The following is a 24553-nucleotide window of genomic DNA, read 5'->3' on the forward strand; positions in this document are numbered from 1 at the left end:
AGACATGGTCCACAACATATTTCAAAAAATGAAAAAGAATTTAGCAAACATGTTGTTGTTTGTTGTATCACAAATGGCATGGAATCTGTTAAAACCTATCACCTACTCCACCTACTACACCTACCACCACTTACTCCACTACACCTACATCTCCTATATAAGGAGCCCCTCACATTTGTAATTCACAACATATATCAATCAATAATACATCAATTTTAACATGGTATCAGAGTAAGGTTAAGCACTTAGTATTTTTCACTTCACCGGCGGGCGGCAACCTCGCCTTGGCCGTCCGCCGGACCTCAACCTAGTTCGCTAGAATTTTCTACACATACCTTGAAATTTCTTCGAGTCCACCACCTTCACGCCCAACTCCTTCGAGTCGCTGTCCTTGACTCACCTAGTCAACCCATCACTACCAATTTTCTTCCTTGAAGCTTCCTCTGTTCTCGTCCCATCTCAATCTCTCTCTGTCTCCCTGATGGGGGAGAGAATAAAGAACAAGAAGAGAGTGTGCTGGATACACACAGAGGGGGCTCAATCTGTGTCACACAGAACACACACACACACACACACGATTTTTGAGCTGCACACATACACAAAAGGAAGAACCCAACTCTAAAACAGGTATCTCTCTCGGGTTGGCCACTGGTTCTAAGCTTGATGGTGCTATGTGTTGTGGGTTTGTTGTACTGCACCGGCAATGCATTATGGGTTGAGTCGTCTTCATCGTTACCGCTAGTGGCTCGCCAGCATTAAAGTTTGGTGCTGTTCGGAGTGCAAGTTCTGGTTGTTAGTACTCCTAAATCCTGAGGTGCAGTGGGCAGCCTCGGCGGAGTTGACGACCTGTTTCCATGATGGTCTTGAGTTTTGGGTTACGTGGCAGATCGAAGATGTTATGTGTGTGTGTGCTGTGTATGGGTTGTGTGTGTGTGCGTGGCAGTGTGTGTTGTGTATGAAGCTCTGTGTCTATGTGTGTGTGCCCAATTTCTTTTTTTCAAAATACAACCAAAGAGAGAACCCATCCTGGCAAGAGAGAGCACATGCATATGTGTGTTGTTTTTCTCTCTCCCATGTGACCCACTCTCCAACCTATACTTTTTCTTTTTTATTCTTTCTCCACACTCCTGTTTCCCACGATGCTCAGATTCTCCAACCTATATTTTTTTCTTTTTCATTACACTCCTGTTCCCCACTCCACTTTCTTTTCTTTTTTTTTTATATTTATTTTACTCCATCTTTTGTCAACCTATACTTTTTCTTTTTTTTTTTATATTTATTTTACCCCCGACCTGCACTCTCCTTCCTTGACATTCCATCATCATTTTCTTTTATTTTCTTTTCTTTTATTTTAACCCCTCTTTATATCTTTTATATGCAACTCCCACCAGCGCATATGCTTTCTCCATTAATATATTATTATTATTATTATTATTCAAAAAAAAAAAAAACCAAACAAAAAAAAAAAAAACAAACAAAAACATTTCCCAACACCATTGCTGTTTTTCACAAATCCGTCCAGAACCACTCTTTCGTTTTGATTTCAAATATATTCTTATTCTTTCTTTCTTTATTTTTCTTTCACATTTTTTTTTATTCTTTTTCAAAATTTCATTCATACCATATAGATTTACATTCTACAACCTTGTCCTTTTATTCATCTCAGGGATCAACCTCGATCACAATTACACAAAAAAAAAAAAAAAAAAAACAGCAAAGACCACCATCACAACAACAAAGGATTTTTTTCCTTATCCCTTCTCTACTCTGCCGCAGGTCTCTTCTTTTTGCCTCTGTCCTGGGCGGTCCTTGACGGTGTTGCCTCCGTGTTTCCCATGCCACCGAGCACATTCAATCCCCCTTGCTCCTCCACTGCAGCATATGGCGGACCTCCAAATCGGAACATCACGGTGGCCTTCCGCTTCAGCTCCTTATTTTCCGCCTTTAGCACACTTATCTCTGCTCGCGCATCCTTATACATGCGCTGGAGCAGAGCCAGTTGGGCGTTTAACTGCTGCACCTCATTTGTCCTACTCTGCAGCCGGTGCGACAAGTTTGTGACCGCCGTCATGGTCTCCACACATGACTTCAAAGTATACTGATTGGCCTCAATATCAATTTGCACCGCCATTTTTTGCTCCACAGACCGCATCGGAAAGTTCAACGGAGCAAAACCAGAGGTGTTTGGTTGAGGTTCACTAGCCACCGCACCAGTTATCTCTCTTGTTGACTCGTTGAGGTCGGGAAAGAGAGTGAGCAAACCACGGGAAGACGAAGCCATTTTCTGGGCAACAGAGTGTTACAGAGTATCTTTCTCCGAACACGAAGAGTTTTTCAGAGGTTGTTTCGTCGGTTTTTGTCTCAGCCTCTGCCTCAGCCTCCGTCTTGGTTAAATAGCCAAGGCAGACACGCGCATCATGCGCCGCTCGGTGCTCAACGCCAACATGGGCGCGCCTTTTGATGGCACGCCTTTTGATGGCATGCCTTTTATGGATTGGGCACGCCTTTTGAAAGATTGGGCACACCTTTTGAGGGTGCGACTTTTACAACGGTCCGACATGACCCCATAAACTGTCCCGACATTTTATTTCGGTTAGCTTTTCCAACGGTCCGACATGACCCCATAAACTGTCCCGACATTTTATTCCGGTTAGCTTTTCCAACGGTCCGACATGACCCCATAAACTGTCCCGACATTGATTCCGGTTAGTTTTTACAACGGTCCGACATGACCCCATAAACTGTCCTGACATTGATTCCGGTTAGCTTTTACAACGGTCCGACATGACCCCATAAACTGTCCCGACATTTGATTCCGGTTAGCTTCTCTATCGATCCGGTGTGACCTCGTCACCTGTCCAGACTTTATCTGTTACAACGGTCTGCCACAACCATACAGTGTCCTCTACAACGTTATGACACCACCATACAGTGTCCTCTACAACGTTATGACACCACCATACAGTGCCTTCACCAACGGTCTGACACGATCATACAGTGTCTCCTATCTTCTTTTCTTTTTATGTATTTTCTTGTTTTGTTACTCTCTCCAAACTCAAGTTGGTTAGTTCCTATCCCCCTTGAGTTTGCGGGGGGCTGTTAAAACCTATCACCTACTCCACCTACTACACCTACCACCAAACCTACCATCACCTACTCCACCTACTACACCTACCACCACCTACTCCACTACACCTACATCTCTTATATAAGGAGCCCCTCACATTTGTAATTCACAACATCTATCAATCAATAATACATCAATTTTAACAGAATCTATCCCCAAGAGAGAAAGTCTTGTCTCATATTTACTTTATTTGAGTGACCGAATTCTAGTGAATTAGCCACTCAATAATTAGAGTTCTGGTTTTTTGTGGAGAAAGAAAACAACTTTTGATGGTAGAGAACACCGAACTTCTAAACTAAAACATATTTTTGTCTCTTTTGTATAGTTGGTTGTAAGAGTTGGTTTCTCCATCCTTAGACCGAATTTTGGATTTTGAATAGGTTTTTGATGTATAGCTTGTGATATATTTTATTTTGTAAACAATTGACATTCCTTTTGTCCTATACATATCACCTTTATTTATCCCAAAAAAAAAAGCCACTCAATGAGTAGAAACATTCTCACCAGAATTCATTTCTCCAAAGTAAATGAAATTCCTCCAAATATATAAAATCTTTTGTAACTAGCCTACTATTTCATTTTGAGGCCAACAAGTTTCTCACATAAAAGGGCATAATCCATTTTCTCAAACCAACCAGTCTTACCCTACTGATCAAAGGAAAAAAACACAAATCTTTAGCTTATCATTACAATCCATGATTCCCACTTGTTGTCTCATCAAAAAGAATACTCAAGCTGCCATTATGGACATTTTTTATGTCATCTTGCTCTCTGTAGAGTCCATCTTTTTAAGTCTACCAACAGTAGGGGAGGATGAAAGTTGGAAAGCGAGTTTATAACCAAAAACAAAGAAGTACACAAACAAGAAAGGCGTACCTTCCATTACAAGAGAATGAAAAACTCCACAATCATTAAATCTAAGAGTTAATACTCAAAAACCACCAGCAGCAGGTATCTTCTCTAAGACCACACTTCCTCCATCGTCACTACTTCTATTCACTTTGCTTGGCGTTAATTCTCCATATCTCCCCCAGGTATGTATATCCTTCTCTTTCTCTCTCTCTCTCTCTCTTTCTTTCTAATATGCGATTGTATCTTCAATTTTGTATCCAACGTCTCGTGACTTTCTACTTGTTGTTTTCTCAGATTCTCTGCTTCGATTTCCAGATCTCTCTTTCGCTTCAATCCAAAAGGTAATTCATTTATGATTTTCGATAATGTCTCTAGATCGATGAGAAATTAGATATATATATATATATATATATGTGATGTGATTGTTTCTTTTCAATGTTTGTTAACTAGAATTCCGCATGATTATGGAAACTAGGGTTTTTTATTTTTTATTGTTCCCGAAAAAAATGAAACAAAAATCCTAATGCTTTTATGGGAATTTTGTTGATTTCTCGACCCCCCATTTTGTTGATTTCCCATAAACATGAACTATAATGTAGTTTTGGGCAAATTTCTTTACCCATTGTGCTTTACTCCACTCTATAAGCAGATAACACTTTGGAGTTTATGCACTAAAGAGCACACCAATAGGCATTTCGTCCTAGTTAACGCACGTGTAAATGCCAGGACTTGAAAGGAATTATGTGTTCATTTCCAAATGTCTGGATAAACACCACACATGAAGTAAAGTGAATTTTGCCTCTTAAAAAATAACAAAAATGTCTCTGGTTTATATAATGAAGCTACTTATCTACAAGGGTATTTTAGTTATTTTTCTTAAGCCATTAACGGACTTAACAATGGACCTTAGTTTACAAATTACACAGGATTATGTGTTTATTTACAAATGACAACAGTTATGTGCACATGGGCCAAACCACAAGGGAGTAACTAAAGTAAAATTTGCCCTATAGTTTTTTTTTTTTTTTTTGGTTTAAAACCCTTTTGAGATCTCTTAAATTTGTTGAAAATTGACTATGATTGGCACGACCACGTAGTCAAGAGTTTTTTTTTTTTTTTTTTTTTGGGTAGTGTTGGGTAAAGATCATTGCTAGAGGATAGTGTTGTAATTTTCTTCTTTTTATAATAAATAAATAAATTTGTTAAGATTACATGATGTAAAATTATTATTTCTAAAAAATTGTCACTTGTTTCTGTTTGTGTCCACAAAATAAATAAATAGATAAAGAAATGTGCTTAAAAGAACCAAACTTTCAAATACTAGATCAGGATTTTCATTCCTATCGGAACATATCTTAAGGTAATCAGTTCTCCTGTCGAACAGTCCTAAATTGGCTAATGATATTAAGTTCTATTAGCCATTAGCTTCAATTGAGGTCTAAAAGTTTGCTTTATGAGTTTAATCATTATAAACAGATATACAAAGTGACATTCCCAATCAGAGTGACATTCTTTTTCTAAACAGATATACAAAGTGTCATTCCCAATCAGATATACAGATCAACAATAAACAAATATACATTAATTATCTGTTTTGTAAACAGATAAACACAAAAATAACAGATCAATAATAAAATTGCCATTACAGATAAATAAATAAGCAGATATACATTCCCAATCAGAGTGACATTCTGCTTCATGATAAATAATAGATCTATTATTTATCAACAGATCAAAAGATATATTAATGATTTGCTTGAATAATATATAAAATAAACAGATCTATAAAATGAATATTAACGATCTGTTTATGAATATTAACGATCTATAAAATAAAATAATAAATCAGTTTATATTAATGATCTGTTTATATTATATATAAATAATGATTTGTTTATAAATATATTATATATATATATATATAAATAATGATCTGTTTCAAATTCATAATAAATAAATATATTATATATATAAAATAATGATCTGTTTATATTAATGATCTGCTTCATTTTTGTTTCATTTCTGTTTATAAAAATAATCCTTCAAATTCATAATAAATAAATATATAAACAAATATATTATATATATATATAATAAATAAATATATATATATACATATATATACATATATGTAAACCCTAGATCCAAATCCCTAAAGAGAAAGAGAGAGATACCTAAACAGAGAGAGCAGCGACGGAGGAGCGGCGGTGAGGGAGAGAGAGCAGCAGCCCCGTCGTGTGTGTATGTGTGAGAGAGAGAGAGAGAGAGAGAGAGCGAGAGAGAGAGAGAGAGGGGAAGGTGAAACAGTAAACGGTAGAGGCGGTAAGAGAGGATCGGTGGTGACGGAGGATCGCCGGTGAGGGAGGTGCGGCGGTGAGAGAAAGAGATAGAGGGAGACCAAACCAGTGGCGAGCGAGAGAGAGAGAGGAGTGGAGTTGAGTAGCGCCGTGTGTGAGTGAGTGTGAGAGGCTGAGTGTGTGTGTGTCAAACCCTAAACAAACACAAGCATATATATACCCAGGGGCAAAATGGTAATTTTACCTGGGGGACTAAACGGGGCTGGGCGAGGTCGGGGCTTAAACATCTATCCTCGTCCCCAACCTGGATATCATCGAGGATGAACTTTGGAATACCATCCCCGGCCCGTCAGGGATATTTTTCGATGAATAACCACTGAATTTGGAGTGGGGGGGTCAGGTTCAAATTGCCATCCCAATCTATGTATGTTTATTCGCCCGGAGTGGTTCAATCCGGCCTAATATGTTTTTTTTCTTGGGTTACGTGGTAAGAGATCCGATCCAACTTACGTCCATCTCAATTAATTTTTTTCCCGAATTCATGCTAGGATTAGAAAATTCATAAAAAATTATTTTCACATAGTTTGGTTCTAAGAGTTAAATTCCAAGTAATTATAGCCTCCGTTTGAGAAGTGGGCTGGCTTTTTGGTTTTTTTGATTATTTTAGCTTGGGCTAAAAAACTTAGTTTGGGAAGAACTTTTTAGCTTTTTTGACTTTTTTTTGTGAGAAAAGAGTGTAATGATTATGGATTGATGTGATGTTTTATTTGTTATGGCTAAAATAGCCTATTTTGTCTTTTGTGACTAAAATAACCACAAAAACTCTTGCCAAACGGAGCCATGTGGACAGTATACCTACCAATTTGGTTAGGTCCCTACAATCTAATTTTTATTAAAGCAAAAATATCTGAGAAAAATATATATATTAAAACTTTTTTGAAAATCTTAGATTTTAATTAAAAAGTAATTACAAGTTATCAAATAAATTTTTTTTTTTTTTTTTTTAAACTTTTATGCACATTCTTCTTAAAAATTAAAAGAACATTACTAGAAAACTCAAATCCCAAACACCTCCAATGTAATAGTAACACCACATAACTTCAGAACAAGATTGCTAGAGTTGTGGGATGGCAGGCCCCTAAACTTCTTAAAATTAGTTAATTAATCCTGCATTTATAAATTATTTTATATTACACATAGAATGACTTCCTAAATTTTTAAAAATTTCTCTATTAATAACTCCTATATTGCATAAGTATTCTTGCAATGCACATAAGATGGCTCTAAACTGTTTGTTACAGTTACATTACAACAAAAATAAAAGTGTAAATTAAAATTGTTCAAATTGAAATTACAAAAACTAAAATAAAAAAAGACATGTAATTTACCTATTATTTTTTATTATTAAATTATCATAATTCTACACCTATTTAATCATCATTTCTTCTATTAAATTAAAGTGCTCCCATTATTGTTATAGTGATAACATTACATGATTTTTTCATTTTACATTTATATAAGTAGCAATGACAATAAGTGAGTAATAGTATGGGTCAAGGACCCTACTCCACTCCCATCTCACCCCCCGGTCTATTTAGCTTTACAAGTTGACATTTTTCGCATTAAATTCCAATAATTTAGTTTTATATGTAGCCCAATTGAGTAGAGAGAGAACGAAAATGAAAAACAGAAATATATATAAAAAAAATAAAAAAGATTACATCCTAAACTGCAAGTTCTAACAAATATTTGAGAGAGAGAGAGATCTGAAAATGTTTACAGGCATTGAAATGCATTGCACAAGGGAAAGAAAAAAGAGGGGATTTACACAGAGGTATAAAGATTACATACAAGAAAGGATTTACCAACTAAAAACACTTAACGTGCAAACACCAAGACCTAAGATGTAAATCTTGATGGATCGAAAGGATTTTGGGTTTTCGAGACTCCATTTTCATGTGAATTACAGGGAAGCGGCTCATAAAAAAATAAATACATAAAACAGAGAAAATGATGGTTCTGATTACTTTTGACTTGCTTATGTATTTTTCGTGGGCAAGAAATAATGAGCAATACTAGACCCACGTTTTCCAATATTAGCTACCCGCTTCTGAGGACGGAGCCACACTTGCAACTCTTCCTGGATTTCAGGTGGTAACTCATTAACCACAGTAGGGTCAATCTCATCAATCTTGTAATCCCACGCATCCCTTCTCATATCATCTCGATCTAAAATTGACATGCCACTATGTGTTCCCGTCTGTGTAAGCAGGTTCTTTTTGCGTAGCTCAGCTTCAATCAATTTAGAACTGCCAATTATTGACTCAAAGCCTGCACCAAAATCAAACATGAGAGAGAGAGAGAGAGAGAGAGAGAGAGAGAGAGAGAGACAAAGTGAGACTTGGCATGAACTTGGATTTAAAGGTAGATCTAAGAATTACTTGAGGATGAAGATGCTTTAGTTTCATCAATAGTTCTAACATGCTCTTGCTTGGGGGAAGAGGAAGAGTTGTTGCAACTCTGAAAAAATCTCAAGATTGTAGATGATCCCTGCCACAAGGGGCAGTTTAGAAAATGAATCATAGGTAACAAGGATAAGTCACAAATTGTCGTTGAGGCTTTTTTTTTTTTTTTTTTCATTTGTGAACAGATAAATACAGATCCTAATAGAAGAAAACATATAAAACTGTGAAACAAAAAGGGAAGATTTTATTCAAACCTTGTCTTTCACCATCTTTCTTTTGTGATCATGTGGTCTCATACCATGCGTTAAATTCTTGATCCCAATTTCCTCCCTACGAAATTCTCTGTATGGCTCAACTGGATTCAGTGCCAAACAGCTTTCAGTCCCTGTGAGGTGGGTTTTAAAAAATGAACATGCCAAACAGCTGCATTTATTTTTTCAGTTTAAACAGAACTGACAGGAATCTTTTAATCCAACATATTTAATTCAAATTAGTCTAAGTTATTTAAACAATTTGAAGAGATAGGATTTACGAGGAATCCCAAACCCAGGAAAAAACCAGAGACGCAAACAACTATTAGTAATCAATATCGAGTACGAGTTTCACCAAAATCAGACACATAGATCCTACTTACTAAACACCAAGGGTAGTTTCATAGTCCAATCTGCTTCTATGTATGTCCAATTTCACTTGTACCTTCAAGTCTCCACTAGTTACGTCAATCTAAACGAAGGCAATAAGCTACATACGTCGATCAATGTACGTGCCCTAAATCCATATAAATGCAGAGCTACCCAAGGAACCAATTCCAACACGCACTCACAAGTTTTAGATTCAACACAAAGATCTCCAAGACCTTTGCACACTCAAAAATCACTAAAAAACTTGAAGAAGGAATATGGACTATATGAAAAGCTCTCTCAAGTTCTCCCAATGATCAATGAATACTCAACTCTTTGTTACCCTAACAAATAAGTCAAGGCATGTATATATAGAAAGAAAAAAAAATGAAAAACTAAGGGAACAAGTACTTAGAAGTTACCAAAACTCCGTTCCGCATATGCAAGGAAACACTTAAAATATTGCCATACAAGTGGCATATATGTCCAAACAAAAGGCACTGCATTTAAATGAACCACCTTGTATTCGAACAGTGATCACTTTAGTATCTAGTTACATAGCATCAACTCGTTCTAGTTTGAACAGAAGACCTTTGTGTTGAAATGCACAAAGCTCTGCTGTGATGTGCACATAATGTGACTATCCCGAAGCACAAGTCCAATAAATCTATGAACTTTAAAAGTCTAACCAAATAACTAATCTAGCCAATAGTCCAAAACTAAACTAACTATGATCATAATCTCAATAAGAAACAAACCCAAAAGACTAACGCAAATAAAACTGACCACATGATATGCTAATGCAAATCCATGAGCTAATAATGCAAAAGGAAGATAAAACGAAAACAAAAGAAATTAACAACAAAGAAGGTAGAAAGAAAAGAATGACCAGATCAATGCCAAGGAGCAAGATCACTACCTGAGGATGACAATGCTGAAGTTTCTTGGATGAAAGCATCATGTGCTTGCTTGGACAAAGAACAAGAAATCACCTGGTCATCAGTGGATTGCATGGTTTCACATGTGTCCTACAAAGACAAAACCATTTGCAAATAATACAATCAGATATGATGCATCAGAGCTACTGTTGAAGGTCATGCAGCTATAATGTCATGTGATCAAGTGAAACCAATTATTACTTCCACAGCTTACTGAAGGGGTATGATGATATAAATAAGAAGTTACACTGCTTTCTAACAGGTTAAGCTTCTAGAGCGGTTGGTTGTTAAAACCTTAGACTGACAGGTGTAAAAGCATCGTAACTGCCTTAGCTTTCTTGTAACAATATATTGGTACCCATTAAAACAATTAATCAATAAACTAAATTTAAGCCAACATAAATGCAAACCTCTCTCGTAGATACTTCTACCTTGTTTTCGTGTTGATCCAGACTTGGCATGGCATACCTAATCCTTGTTTCTTCCTCACGAAATTCTATGGGCAGTTCAGTTGTATGCAATCTGGATATCTTTCAGTTCCTGAAAGAATGCCATACTTTACCAAAATTGCAAAACTAATGGTAAAACTAACGTAAAAAGAAACAAAAAGCAGCATACAGTATGAGAACAGTACCAGAGGGTGACAATGGTGCAGCCTCTGCGACAAATCTGTCATTCACTTGCCTAGACGAACAGTTGGACTGATCTTGGCCATGAAAGTATTTCATGATTGAACATGTCCACTGTCAAAAGTATTCAAGAGCCAGTATTGAATATAATAATAAAAGAAGAACAAATTATGTTTCAATATTTAAATGAGTGGGAAACAATAAGGCACTACATGAACTGCAATATGCTCATCTCATGAAAGTTTTCGTTAGAAGAATGGTCTTAGATCGCAGAATCAGTATCAGCCAGCACAACGGTTTTGAGAGTATCGAACAAATATGATTGGAGGAATATATTAAAAGACAATTTTGGAATCAATTGGATGAACTACTGCAAGAAGTATCTGTTGGAGAGAAGATAATTATAGTTGAAGATTTCAATGGTAATGTAGAAAAAGATAACTAAGGGTATGAGAGAATACATGGTGGATATAGTTTTCGGAGGCTGAAATGAGGCTGGAGAAGACCACTAAATAACCTTTAAAAGTAGGTCAATAAGAGTCAAATAGATGATTTTCTTGTAAGAAGAGCGTGTTGCTTAATATGTAAAGATTGCAAGGTTATTTCAAAGAGATTAATGCCTCAACATAGGCTATCATTATCAGAAATATACAATAAAGGGCAATATCAAACCAGGAAAGGTATTAAAAACCCAAGAACTAAATGGTGAAATCTAAAATGTGAGAAAGCATTAGTATATAAGGACAAAATATTTACCCCATCCATCAATCAAAACCAAACTGATCATCCCCAATTTTTAAATTATTGAGCTGACTGAACTAAGTCCCCAAACTAACCAATTTAAGTCTGCTTGGTCCAATTCTTAAGTTAAAACTGTTCAAAGTTGCATAGCCTATGTCATACCAATCTTAGCTCCACTTGTCACCAACCCAACTTCAATTCCTGTCAGTAAAAGCTCACTTAAGCAATGCTCATTGGACATCCACAAAAGTACAGAGCAAATGTGATGCAACAGTAAGAAGGTGTCAATAGTTTTATCAAGGTCTCTGAAGCTTCTTCTCTTTTTTTTTGTTGATAAATAAGGTCTCTGAAGCTTCTTTAACCCAGGTTAAATAGTATGATCCTTGCAGAGTTGTTAGGTTTGGGCTTAAAAACATCATAACATGTTAATGGCAAGGCAAACTCCTACTACTAAAAATTACATATCCAAACAAGTATAAATATGTTGTTCAAAAATGGACATTGTATGATAATAAAATATGAGACAACAAAAAAATTTGAACTTACAGATGGAATAGCAACTATTTTGCTGGCCGTAACAAAAAGAGAAGTTATTCCCCATCCATTGTAGTGACTTCCCTGAGCCTTGATTCTGTGTGAGCCAAGGTATTCACGTAACCCCACTTGAAATAGGTTCAGGGCATCTTCTTTGATCTTGGCAGAGCCATACCTCAATGGACATGACTTGGAAGGAAAAATTTTCTGCGACTCAGAGTCACTGGACTGCATGATGACATAATCAACAGAACTAGGTGTTGAAGTCGAGGTATTCAAAATATTTGCAAACATTTGGATTTCCCAGAGACGGAAAGCTTATCTAAGATGTGAAAGAGAGAATTTGAAGAAAAACTAACTACCTTGAAAGCTCTGGCATGCAAAGTGAGTGTATGCGCAATTCGCTTATTCTGCTCCAGGTCAGAATGAAGACGTTCACTCAGTTCTTCACAAAGTTCATTAAGCCAGTGTTCAACCTGAAACAGAGTAACAGACAGTGAATGACCAAACCATCATCATAAGATATCTCCAAAGAATTTTTTATGAATGAAGACATGGCATTACTGGCACTTCGAGATAAACAAATCAAATCCCAATAAAAGGTGATCGCCAAGGCATAATTTTGGACATGCACATGCCACAGTTATTTTGAATAATAAAACTATGAAAAATAAACATTTTTTACGAATAAAGATAAATATATATATAAAAAAAAAGGCATCAAGAGTGTGCAGCCCGTATAAAAAACTACGAAAAATAAACATGATACATCTTAATAGGCTAATGTAGAGTTCTGATACAGTACTTTACTTACCAAATAAAAACTAGCTTTTTGAATGTTTGATGGCACTTGCAACCTAAGAAAAGAACAACCTAAAATTGATTACATAGTGGCCTCGTATCATGAATAGCTAGTAGGTTAGGGATCTAAAAGGCATAGTAAATGTGCTAAGAGCGATGGATGGAGAAGGGCTAGTAAGTGGCCAGACTTTGAAGGTGATACGAATGTAGGATACCTTAAGAAAACTTGTAATAATGCTCCTACAATTAATGTTGTGGAGGGTTTAGGGCAATAACTTACAAGGTTGAGGTTTTAGAGAGTAGAAGACAACGTCTAGGTTTTCTAGCTAGAAATGGGTGATAATCATAGTTGGTTTGCTTTTCAATGGTGCAGGTCATAGGAATTTCAACAAATAGGTGCTGAAAGGCTCTAGAGAGCAATAATTTTATGGGTTTTTGGAGTTAAATCAAAGGTTAAAGGGTAGGGGAAAAGGTTTGGAACGACTTGGGCTTCATTGAGTAGAGTTAGGTGGCTGAATTGTGACTGTTATAGGACCATAAAAAGAGAAGTTATCACAAACAAACAAAAATCAGAGATCTGCAAAGATATCTATGTCCCTAGTGGATCTCACCTTGAAACTAAGCCCCCCTTTTTCCTTCCAAATTTCTCTCTGTTTAAATTTCCTTTTTCTCAGTCCTCTCTTTGTTTGCATCACTTTAACTTTGATAAACTAGATAAAATGGTTAAAAAGCCACATCTAGCATCAATCCCAAGTCTAAACTGACCACATCAAGTCAACATAAGAGAACCACAATATCATCAAGAAACTGCAGTGCTATGTGAATTAATGCAGAGAAAGGAAAATGAATTAATGAAGAAACTTCAACTACACAATTTGTTAGAATTTACCACTCACCTACTACCTTCACCTACCTACTCCTCACCTACTACCTTCACCTACCCTCCACCTACTCCTCACCTACTCTCAAATCCTCTCCTATATAATAGGAATCCTTGTACTTGTAATATACACAACTATCAAATTCAATCAATAATACATATATTTTTACATGGTATCAGAGCGAGGTTAAGCACTTAATATTTTTCGCTTCACCGGCGGGCGGCAACCTCGCCTTGGCCGCCCGCCGGACCTCAACCTATTCCGCTGACATCTCTATCAATACATAAATATACATACCTAATTGTCAGATCGCTGATCGTCCCCAAGGGAAGAGCGTCGATGACGAAATCGTAGTCGGACACCGGGATCTGATTTTCCTCGCGGATCATTTCACCGTCCTCGTCTTCTTCATCGTCCTCTTTCCAACCACCCTTCAGAATAGATCTGGGAGATCCACAGTCAACAATCTTGACAAACTTCTGATACACAATTGAACCACCCATTCCAAGCTCTTCGTAGCTCACATCTTCGAGGCAGTAGCCCTTCACACCAAGCAAACACGTCTGCTCCACTAGTGACTTCATCCCAACATCAGCATGCACAGCTACAGAGAATTCACTTGGAAGAAAACATGCCAATGCTCTCTCCACCAGATGGTCGAGTTTCACAACTTTCAGATCATATCCAACCGTTTCAAAGCTTGCATAACTGAAACCATCCTCCGGTGTAACATGAATGGTTGAAATTGCAGCTCCTTCAATGGAATTCATGGAATAACCGCAGGGATCAAAATCAAAATCGCATATTTGAGAATCGGGCAAACCCCGCCACCGTGACGGACACAAATATCAAGTCCGACCCCGTGCACTCTTTGTGCACTCTGGCACAGCACACCTCTTCCCACCCCCGTGCGCCACACAGACTAATGTCCCCCATGCACGCTCTTCGGGCAAACCCCACCACCCTGGAATGAACACCTTTTCCCTCCACCGTCTCTCCACTATGCACCCACTTTCATTATATTCATTATTCCCCACTTGTTCCCCACTCTCTCCGTATATATATATATATATATATAAACCCATCATACACTGTGTGTGTGCGTGGGCCAACCTTCTCCACTCCTTTATTATTATTTTGTCCAAACCCATTCCCATTCCCCTTTGGTGTTTTGATCTCAGTGGACACCACTATCATCCTATTTTATTTTATTTCATTTCCACCCACCCATGCCTTCTTTTGGTTTTTTTTTAATCATCCCATTCCGTCTGCTTTTTCCTTTCTTTTATTTTCTATATATCTGTTTATATCTTTTCCTTTCTTTTATTTATTTATTTATTTATTTTTTAAAAAAAATAAATAAATAAATCAATACATAAATCACTAAAAAAAAAAAAAAAAAAAAAAACAACAACAACAATTTACAAATTTGCACAACACCCATATTTTATTCCTCTCCGGGAACCCCGATCACCATTTTACACCACAACCAAAAAAAAAAAACAAAACAAAAAAAACAAACAACCACACCCACAGTGGGATTTTCTTTTCCCTTCTCTACTCTATTGCAGGTCTCTTCTTCTTGCCTCCGTCCTGGGCGGCCCTTGACGGTGTTGCCTCCGTGCTTCCTAGTCCACCGAGCACGTTCACTCCCCCATACTCCTCCACTGCAGCATATGGCGGACCTCCGAATCGAAACATCACGGTGGCCTTCCGCTTCAGTTCCTTGTTTTCTGCCTTTAGCACGCTTATCTCTGCTCGCGCATCCTTATACATGCGTTGGAGCAGAGCCAGCTGGGAGTTTAAATGCTGCACCTCATTTGTCCTACTCTGCAGCCGGTTCGACAAATTTGTAACCGCCGTCATGCTTTCCACACATGCCTTCAGAGTATACTGATTGGCCTCCACATCCGACTGCACTGCCATTCTTTGCTCCACCGACCGCATCGGAAAGTTCAACGGAGCAAACTCCGGGGCGCTTGGATGCGTTTCCAGTGCCACCGCACCAGTTCTCTCTCTCGTTGACTCATTGAGGTCGGGAAAGAGGGTGAGCAGCCCGCGGGAAGACGATGAAGCCATTTTCTAGGCAACAGAGTGTTATACAGAATCTCTCTCAGAAATCTCTCTCAGAATATCTCTCGCAGGTGTTTTTGCCTCAGCCTCAGCCTCTGTCTTATAGCCGAGGCAGCCACGCGCATCGCGCGCCTCTTGACGCCCGACAAACTGGCACGCCTTTTCATGGCACATCCTTTGATAAAGTGGGCACGCCTTTTGAAAAATTGGGCACACCTTTTGAGGGTGCAGCTTTTGCAACGGTCCGACATGACCCTATAAACTGTCCCGACATTTGATTCCGGTTAGCTTTTCCAACGGTCCGACATGACCCTATAAACTGTCCCGACATTGATTCCGGTTAGCATACAGTGTCCTCTACAACGTTATGACACACCCCTCCAGTGTCCTCTACCACGTTATGACACCCCTATACAGTGTCCTCTACACCGTTATGACACCACCATACAGTGTCCTCTACAACATTATGACACCACCATCCAGTGTCCTCTACCACGTTATGACACCACCTTTCAGTATTTTCACCAATGGTCTGACACGACCATACAGTGTCTCCTATCTTTTTTTTTTATTTATTTTATTTTTATGTATTTTCTTGTTTTGTTCCTCTCTCCAAACTCAAGTTGGTTAGTTTCTATCCTCCTTGAGTTTGCGGGGGGCTGTTAGAATTTACCACTCACCTACTACCTTCACCTACCTACTCCTCACCTACTACCTTCACCTACCCTCCACCTACTCCTCACCTACTCTCAAATCCTCTCCTATATAATAGGAATCCTTGTACTTGTAATATACACAACTATCAAATTCAATCAATAATACATATATTTTTACACAATTGATTATGTAGATTCACTAATACATTTAGATAAATATAATAAATATTAAAATGAATAAGAAGAACAGAAGCAGCATGATTCTGTAGAAAGTCTAATAGGCAACAAATACAAACTGAAGCAATCTTTGTCACAGCCCGAGGGCCAGGAAATGTCTTCCCAGAACCATGACTTTTGGGAAGAAGGCGGCCCTCTACCTCTTCCCCACTAATTCCCCTGGCAATGTTCCGTAACCAAGTTCTGAATTGCAAGAAAAAGATGGAATCAAAAGTAACATCCAAATAAGCATCTAGCTCAAAACCATCATCCTTTAGAGTTCAAATAAACCTTATATGCTAAACAATAATCCTATAAGAGTTTTGACCACGTCAAAGAAAGGTCGCATAAAATTGTGCGATCAAATCCTGTCATGATCAATGGGCCAAAAATTAAAAGGAAAAATGTATAGCTACCGATATCATTTTGAAATCTAGGAATAATCGCACTTAGAAAAATGAAACTCAGGAAAAATGGATAAATCCAATGAAAATTTTGGAAAGAGAGGTGACATGAACTGGCCAAAATTTGGCCAAGATTTGAAAGAAGTTAAAAAGAAGAATCAAACCGGGAAAGAAATCATGTCAGTTAAAGTGGAGTTGGACTAATTTAAAATTATTTAAAGGGCAAGATAATAGTGATTTTTTTTGAAAAATCCAGTTAGATTTGTTCAAATGAATTTTGCTAACAATCTGGGAACTGCAAACATTCTAACACTGTGCTTAGAGATAGATAAGGACCCGGTATTTACGCCATAACGTTCTTGTAGCTTCTCTTCTGAGAACTGTAATAGCTCCCCAACAGTATTCACACCAAGGTCAATTTGTAAGGAACTCCCAAGCTTTCCCCCAAGCTGCTTCCTGCAAATAAATTTTGTGTCAAAGCATATTCACTGCTGCATTGGTTTTTAGGAGGCCGTACTAGCTCGCCACTTCATCCACTGTAAAAAGAAATGCTAAAAATACTACTAAAACAAAGAGAAAATGTAATTATTTCTTTAACAAATAAAAAGAAATAGGGTAAATTACACTGACCTCCCCTGAGGTTTACCTTAATTACAGGGACCTCCCCTGCAGTTTCAAAAATTACACAGACCTCCCTTCCTTTTGAAATTAATATGCAGATACCCCCTTCCCGTCAAAAGAGTATTAACAACGTTAACTTGATGGTGAAATTGACTATAATACCCTTCAACCCATTGTCTTCCCCAAAGACCTAACCCACTCTATATCATCAGTATCTTCCTCCCTATACTATCCATTTCTGTCATTGTCTTCCTCACACTCTCTTCCCAAGCCTCTCTAATCAAAATCTCAAAACCCAAACCAACAATAACCCGATCAAACACACACTGTTATTTCGACAATTGATCAGACACACTGTTATTTTGACAATTCAAGGGTTTAAGCAAGGAATCAAGGGTTCAAGACACACACTGTTATTTCAAAATTTGATCAAACACAGATAATTTGGCGCACACACTCTCAATCAAACACAGATAACCCAATCAAACACACACTCTCTTCCCAAATTGGCAGTGCATACATAGATAATTCAAGCTCGTCTCTGAGTGTGGTTTTGATTGAGAGATTGCATCCCACTGTTATTTCGTCGCCTCCACCGATGATCAAATCCGTGGCTCTTTCTCTCGCTCTGTGTTTACTCAATCACAATTGTTCTGTGCTTGGCAAGAACATGTCCAACCCAAGTCAAATCAGGTGCAAAGGTTCAAGACTATAACAAATCGAGATTGAAGTTCCAATTGACATGAGATCTATTCATAATCCAGTCGAGAACTCCGCCGCCCTCTCGCCTCCTTGAGCCTCACATCTTCTTCTCATCGCATCGCCACCATCGCACTCAACTACCACTGTGATCTCTCTATTTTTCTCTCACTCTTTCTGTAACTGCTGCAATCGCCATGATCGTTATCACGATCTACCATCATTACAACCCTCGTGATCAGATCGCGACCACTACGACACCAAGCTCCTCAGATCTAAGGTGTTTGGTGGTGGTGGCGGAGATGGATGAGCAGAGAGAGAGAGAGAGAGAGAGAGAGAGAAGAGTCTATGCGGTGGTGGTGGCATTGGGCGGAGGTTTTGGAAGGGGAGGCATCGGGGTAGTAGAGGACGACAAAGGGAGAGAGGCAAAATGCAGAGAGAGAGAGAGTGAGAGGGAAGAGAGAGAGAGAGTGAGTACAGTGATATTTATAAGATATGTATGTTTATCTATATATATATATATGGGCATATATATGTATGGGGGAGGTAAGGGCAGTATTGGAATTTGAACAATAATTTTGGGTGAAATCAGCTAAATCTATTTGAATTTGGACGGGTGGGTAACAGAAGGGGGTATCAAAAGTAAGGGAGGTCTGTGTAATTTTTGAAACTGCAGGGGAGGTCAGGGTAATTTACCCAAAGAAATAAGTAATATGACAACAATACATAGCATTTCAACAGAAAATTGAAGTTTAAGAATTGAAATAACAAGTAATATTACTATCTAAAGCAAAATCTTACATTTTCTTTATAGGTAAATGTTCAAGCAATCCTTTAACAAATGTGAAGGGCACAACAGTTTGTTGTGCCGGTTTATTCATACCACTTTCGAGTTTGGCCAGCATCTGCAAATGAAGATAGTTGCCCTTCCATAAGATGATGCAATATAAAAGACAAATAACGAAATTGCACACTGGATCCCACCTTGTTATGCGCAATTCCGGCAGAACATGTGAATTCAGTTTCCTTCAAAACTTGCATCCTAAGTTCTGCAACAATAAGGGCCCCACAAGCTAACAACTTATCAAGGTGATCGGCATCACTCCTGTGGAGACACTCCCTTACATTGTCTTTGTGATCACTTCCATCCTAGATCCAACACCAATATTAGAATAGCAGCTGTTGGAAATGCAAAATGAACAGGCATGGAATTAAGTCATTCAAGAAAAGAACTTCTTCAATTATTCCCTCACCAATTAGTTTCTTGGTAGAGAGATTTACATTAATTATTTGAAAATATTCTGATACAATAGAATCTAATCCAATGTGATTACATGCTACAAATTAATTATATGAAAATATTGATTATCTGTTATCTCAATTTTTCAGATGAAAGGTTCAATATGTCATCGACCATTTGGTGCACATTCCTCAACAAAGAACAATTCTAACATATGTATAGCAATAGCCAAAACTGAAATCCAATAACATTTCATATACTTTATAAACCAATGCAATGTTTCTTTGATTATATAATTAATATTACAAAAAAATATAAAATAAAATTCTCGAATTTGTAATGTACTAAAAAGCATGAAAATCACCAACCTAGAACGCCAAAAGAACTTCAACTGCCAGATAAAGCCTATCATATGCTTAAAACTTAAAAGATTGAACCTTCTTGAACTTCCAACCCGCAAATATAGTACTCATTCAACATCAAATGACAATTCCACGTCATACTCCAACTTAAATGTCCCAGAGAAAGCCTACCCAAAAATTTTTTGGTGTATGTGTGCTCCTTGACTATAAAAAATAAAAAATAAAAAAATGAAGAAGTGAAAAACCAAAATTTGTCAAATTATTTATATTTCACTTTTGTGTTTTCTAAGTTATTTCCGAACTATTGAGTTTTATGCATAAAAACATATAAAAACCACAAAAATAGTAGAACATTCAAATGATATTAATATTTTTGCGATTTGGTGGGCCAAAGGGAGCAAATTGCAGACAATTTAGAAGAATTTCTTTATCAAACATCCTATCTTGCATTTCTGTTGACTTGCCCTGAAATACATTACTTAAACATGATATAATGATTAATATCTTTAACATCAACAGTTTCAAAATCTTCTCAAACTCTGAACATTCATGTTCTGAGCAGTGTTGTTTGTCAAGGAAGCCCCATTAATTACCTCATTAAGACTCAAGATATGAGATTTTAGAGCTTCTTCATCAATTTTTTCCAAGCTCTCTGGAGGAGTTTCTGCTAACATTGCTTCAGCAGCATCAGTGAGATCAAGATACACTTCATCAATTGAAGCACGCTCACATATACCCTTCCTTGCAAGAATAGAAACCACCTGCAAGTTTAAGCTTACTCAACCATGAGTTCCTTTTCAAAGTGAATTTCTACATATAACAATCTTAGAACTGTGAAGATCGCCTATGAATTCTTTAAACCTCTGAACCCGCATTTCGGTATATGCTCAAGTCAGCTTTACCACGAGCAACTGGGACTTGGACAAGTTGGATTTGTGGGCAAACTTGCTTCGCTTCATCACCTCGCATTGAACTTAAAAAACCCACATAATAGATTTCACCAATCCAAGAAGATCCAGTCATACATGAAGTACTCAAAAAATATAAGTAACGAATACTTACCGCTTCACCCCATATTTACGGGCCTCATAGCTGACAGCAATCAAACCCCCACCTTTCCAGGAGTTGTACTGTACCACAGCAGTGGGCTGACCCCTTAAATGGGGCTGTTTACGTTGCTCCACTACATAGGCAAAACAAATACCAATTAGCCTGACCAAATCAAGGATCCCATATCACAACATAAGAAAGTCCACAACGAAAATTATGTTATTCTCTCTTTTGGTAAGCCTTTGGCCATCATTATTTAAAGAAAACTGAAAACAATGAATGGAAGCTCTGCCAGAATGGTGTTCATGCACTCAACTACAGTGTGACATGCAAACAAAAATAGGGAAAACATATGATAGTTGGCAAGGGTTTGCAAAATCATATTTGATTTCAGTTAATGATAAAAAGATTGTCTCTTCATCTAAACTAAACTATATTCCATATATGATGTAACGAAACCGAAGTCAATTTCTGTTTGATATGCATTTTTAACCCACGTGTATTATTACAATTAAAATCATGATGCAAAATTGGGTTTTATGGTTTCAAATGTTACATGCTTGTGAAATTTCTTAATTGGATTATAATGCAAGAGTTTGATAATGAATAACAGCGATCAGTTAAATAATAATTTGAAGAAATGAACAAAAATAGCATCATGAACTGCACAGCCTGCTCCGAAGCACACATGTTTTAGTTCCACAAGAATCCAAGGTAATGTTCAGTTCACTGGAATGGAATGATCATTCCATCAAAATATCCATTTCCATGCATGTTTGGTTGACCCAAAAAAAAATTAAAAATTGCACTACAAATAGAATCATCATTTACCAATGCAACGGAATGATAATTCTATTATATTCCAATTTCCATCTCACTTTCCAGTGAACCAATAGAGCATAACAGTGTCAAGAATTAAAGACAATGGTCATGTATAACATCTTTACAAAATTGCAGAATTGGGTTCTTATGGTTTTGCATGTTACATGCTTGTAAAATTGCTTAATTGGGTTATAATATGAAAAATAGTTTGATTATGAATAACAGTGATCAGGTACATAATAATTTCAATAAATAAACAGAAAACAAAAATGAAGCAGTATGTTTGTAACCCAATAAATGTAGAAAATTCAAAGGGAAAATGTTGGGTTTCACCATTGAATTCGTTGAAACAGAACACTTCATTCTAAGTGCCCTAAAAACCCCGACAATTAATTAAAACAGAGAGAGAGAGAGAGAGAGAGAGAGAGAGGAAACCTTGAACGTAGAAACAGTCCATGTCGAGGTGAGCGATGACTCTTGCACCAGATGATTCGGGTCGTGCCACCTTGAATGTAGAAACAGTCCATGTCGAGGTGAACGATGACCCTTGCACCAGATGATTCGGGTCGTGCCACTGGCATCTTCTCTCTCTCTCTCTCTCTCTCTCTCTCCCTCCCTCCCTCCCTCCAATCTCAGGTGATAAGAAGGAATGGCATGACATTTTCTGTGTTTTTTTTTTTTTTTTTTGAATTTTCAGAATTTATTTTTATTTTTTAAATTTAAATTGGTAAAAATAAATAAATACTCATTATTTTTATATAATTTTTTTTAATAAATAATGATTTTTAAAATATTTAAAATATGATTTTTAGTGTTTCTTTTTTTTAGATATAAAAAAAAAAGTTCTTAGAATTAGTGGTAGCAATCGTAGAAAAAAAAATGACAAATTACAAATACACTTCATAAGGTTTACTTAAATTACAAATTATTTCTGTGATTTTAAAAATTACATTATGTCTCTTAAGGTTTCTAATTTCATAACAAATAATTACTTTTATTAATAATTTATCAAGTTAATTAACAATTTTTAATAATATTAAAATTTTATTTCAATTAATAATTTAAATAATTTTATTATTGTATAGGTGAACAGTTAAAAGTTTTACTTTTTTAATTAATTCTATTAAATGAAAAATTCTGACAATGAGGTATTTATAATTTTCTAAATCACATGGGATAATTCGTATTTTAAGCAAATCTCAAGGATGTATTTGTAATTTATCCTTAAAAAAAAAAGAAGAAGAATAAGAAGAAGAAGAGAAGATAATATATATAGATTTAAAAGTAAAAAATGTTCCCCTTTTTACTACTTGCACACACACATTTTTTCTCTTATGAGTACACTTACCATTTTAAAAACAAATATATATACATATATATATATATATATAGATATATTTTGATTTTTTACCTTTAAAATTATCATTTACAACAAAATGAATGATAATTATATGTGAGGATAAAATGATAGTAATAAAATTCTTGATTACCAATTGGGCTCCTTCAAAAATTGGGCCAGCTTGGCCTACCCATTTCCAAATTCCTAAGCCCTTCCCCTAAGCCCAAATATTCAAGGACCATGGGCCTGAGATTGGGCTTTAGGCTTGAACCTGAGGGCTTTTTCTTTTTCTCCTTTTTTAAAAATTTTCAAATTTTAGTGTAAATTATAAATTCATAATATAAAAAAAAAATTATGTTAATTTTCTTTACTTTCTAGTTACTTATTTATTAATTTTAGTGCTACTTATTATGTTAATTTTAGTGTCATTACCACCCCTACCACCACTACACAATCATCACCACCGATATAGAAGGTCACAGGTCAGATTTTAGACGGGTTTATAGAAATCCGTGCTCGCCCGTATCATATCGAGAGCGGGGTAAATCGAGAAGTAACGGAAGGGATGGATGCTAGAAAAGAAGCAGGTTAATTTTGTAAATTGAAAAATAAAAACATTAGTATATTACAAATAATAATACTTAATAAGAATTGTATTATATAAAATAGAAAATAAATGAATAAAAATTAATATTAAGTATAATTTAATGTTTTAACTTTATTATAATGAAAAATAAATAACTAATATATATTATATACATATAAATATATTTAATAAATATAATCGGCGTAGGGTTCGGGTGGAACGGGGCGGGGCGGAGGAAGCAAAACCCGTCCTACCTGTCACGACCCAAACGCGCCCCTGTAGGTTTAGTACCGTAACCGGCCAGTAATCCGTGGATTACCAAAGGGCTCTGAACAGATTAGCAAATAATAAGGGGCTGCGGAAGCAATAATACAAAATAGACAAGGTCCAATGAGCTGTGATAACGTGCATGAGACGAAACATTTCAAAACTTATATATATACATAAGTATGCCAATCAAAGGACACCAATATTTATAAAGTATTACATCCCAAGACCTGTCTTTACAAAACACATACAGAGACTAGCATGAATACAAAAACAGCCATAGCATTAGACTTCGACCGGAACCTCCTCAGGAGGCGCAACAGTTGGCTGACA

At 36.7% G+C, this 24553-nt stretch overlaps 2 protein-coding genes across 23 annotated transcripts; both read right to left on the reverse strand.

The window, feature by feature from the left end:
* Positions 1-7956: 7956 nt before the first annotated feature.
* On the reverse strand, positions 7957-22632 carry LOC114297173 (DNA polymerase eta). Of its 22 annotated transcripts, none has more exons than XM_082866886.1 (18): positions 22464-22632; positions 21219-21339; positions 21018-21129; positions 20750-20917; positions 19539-19703; positions 19356-19459; positions 17571-17690; positions 16911-17034; positions 13616-13714; positions 12566-12679; positions 12216-12431; positions 11832-11870; positions 10934-11042; positions 10710-10839; positions 10281-10389; positions 8996-9126; positions 8718-8826; positions 7957-8607 (listed from the first exon to the last, which is right to left on the reverse strand). In XM_082866886.1, the coding sequence occupies exons 1-12, from the start codon at positions 22483-22485 to the stop codon at positions 11850-11852; spliced, it is 1386 nt and encodes a 461-aa protein (XP_082723012.1). In that variant the 5' UTR covers positions 22486-22632; the 3' UTR covers positions 7957-8607; positions 8718-8826; positions 8996-9126; positions 10281-10389; positions 10710-10839; positions 10934-11042; positions 11832-11849. The 22 variants fall into 22 exon arrangements, with proteins under 22 accessions (XP_082723012.1, XP_082723011.1, XP_082723022.1 ...); XM_082866885.1 differs by having other exon boundaries at positions 11765-11870; XM_082866896.1 differs by lacking the exon at positions 16911-17034 and having other exon boundaries at positions 17582-17690.
* On the reverse strand, positions 13669-14719 carry LOC145789674 (S-adenosylmethionine decarboxylase proenzyme-like). The gene has a single exon (XM_082866901.1). It carries the CDS (start codon positions 14653-14655, stop codon positions 14137-14139), a length of 519 nt encoding a protein of 172 aa, XP_082723027.1. The 5' UTR covers positions 14656-14719; the 3' UTR covers positions 13669-14136.
* Positions 22633-24553: the final 1921 nt, after the last annotated feature.

The sequence above is a fragment of the Camellia sinensis genome, chromosome 4 (genome assembly GCF_055761805.1).
Source record: "Camellia sinensis isolate YWXY chromosome 4, ASM5576180v1, whole genome shotgun sequence".
NCBI classification, from domain to species: Eukaryota; Viridiplantae; Streptophyta; class Magnoliopsida; order Ericales; family Theaceae; genus Camellia; species Camellia sinensis.

Excerpts from the sequence above, each read along its gene's own strand:
- LOC145789674 (XM_082866901.1), bottom strand. The coding sequence starts at position 14,655 with ATGAATTCCATTGAAGGAGCTGCAATTTCAACCATTCATGTTACACCG.
- LOC114297173 (XM_082866879.1), bottom strand. The coding sequence starts at position 22,485 with ATGGACTGTTTCTACGTTCAAG. Across the intron at positions 21,130-21,218 it reads CGTAAATATGGGGTGAAGCG|TTCAATGCGAGGTGATGAAG; the intron begins GTAAGTATTCGT and ends GGGTTTTTTAAG. Across the intron at positions 11,043-12,215 it reads AAATAGTTGCTATTCCATCT|TGGACATGTTCAATCATGAA; the intron begins GTAAGTTCAAAT and ends TACTTTTGACAG.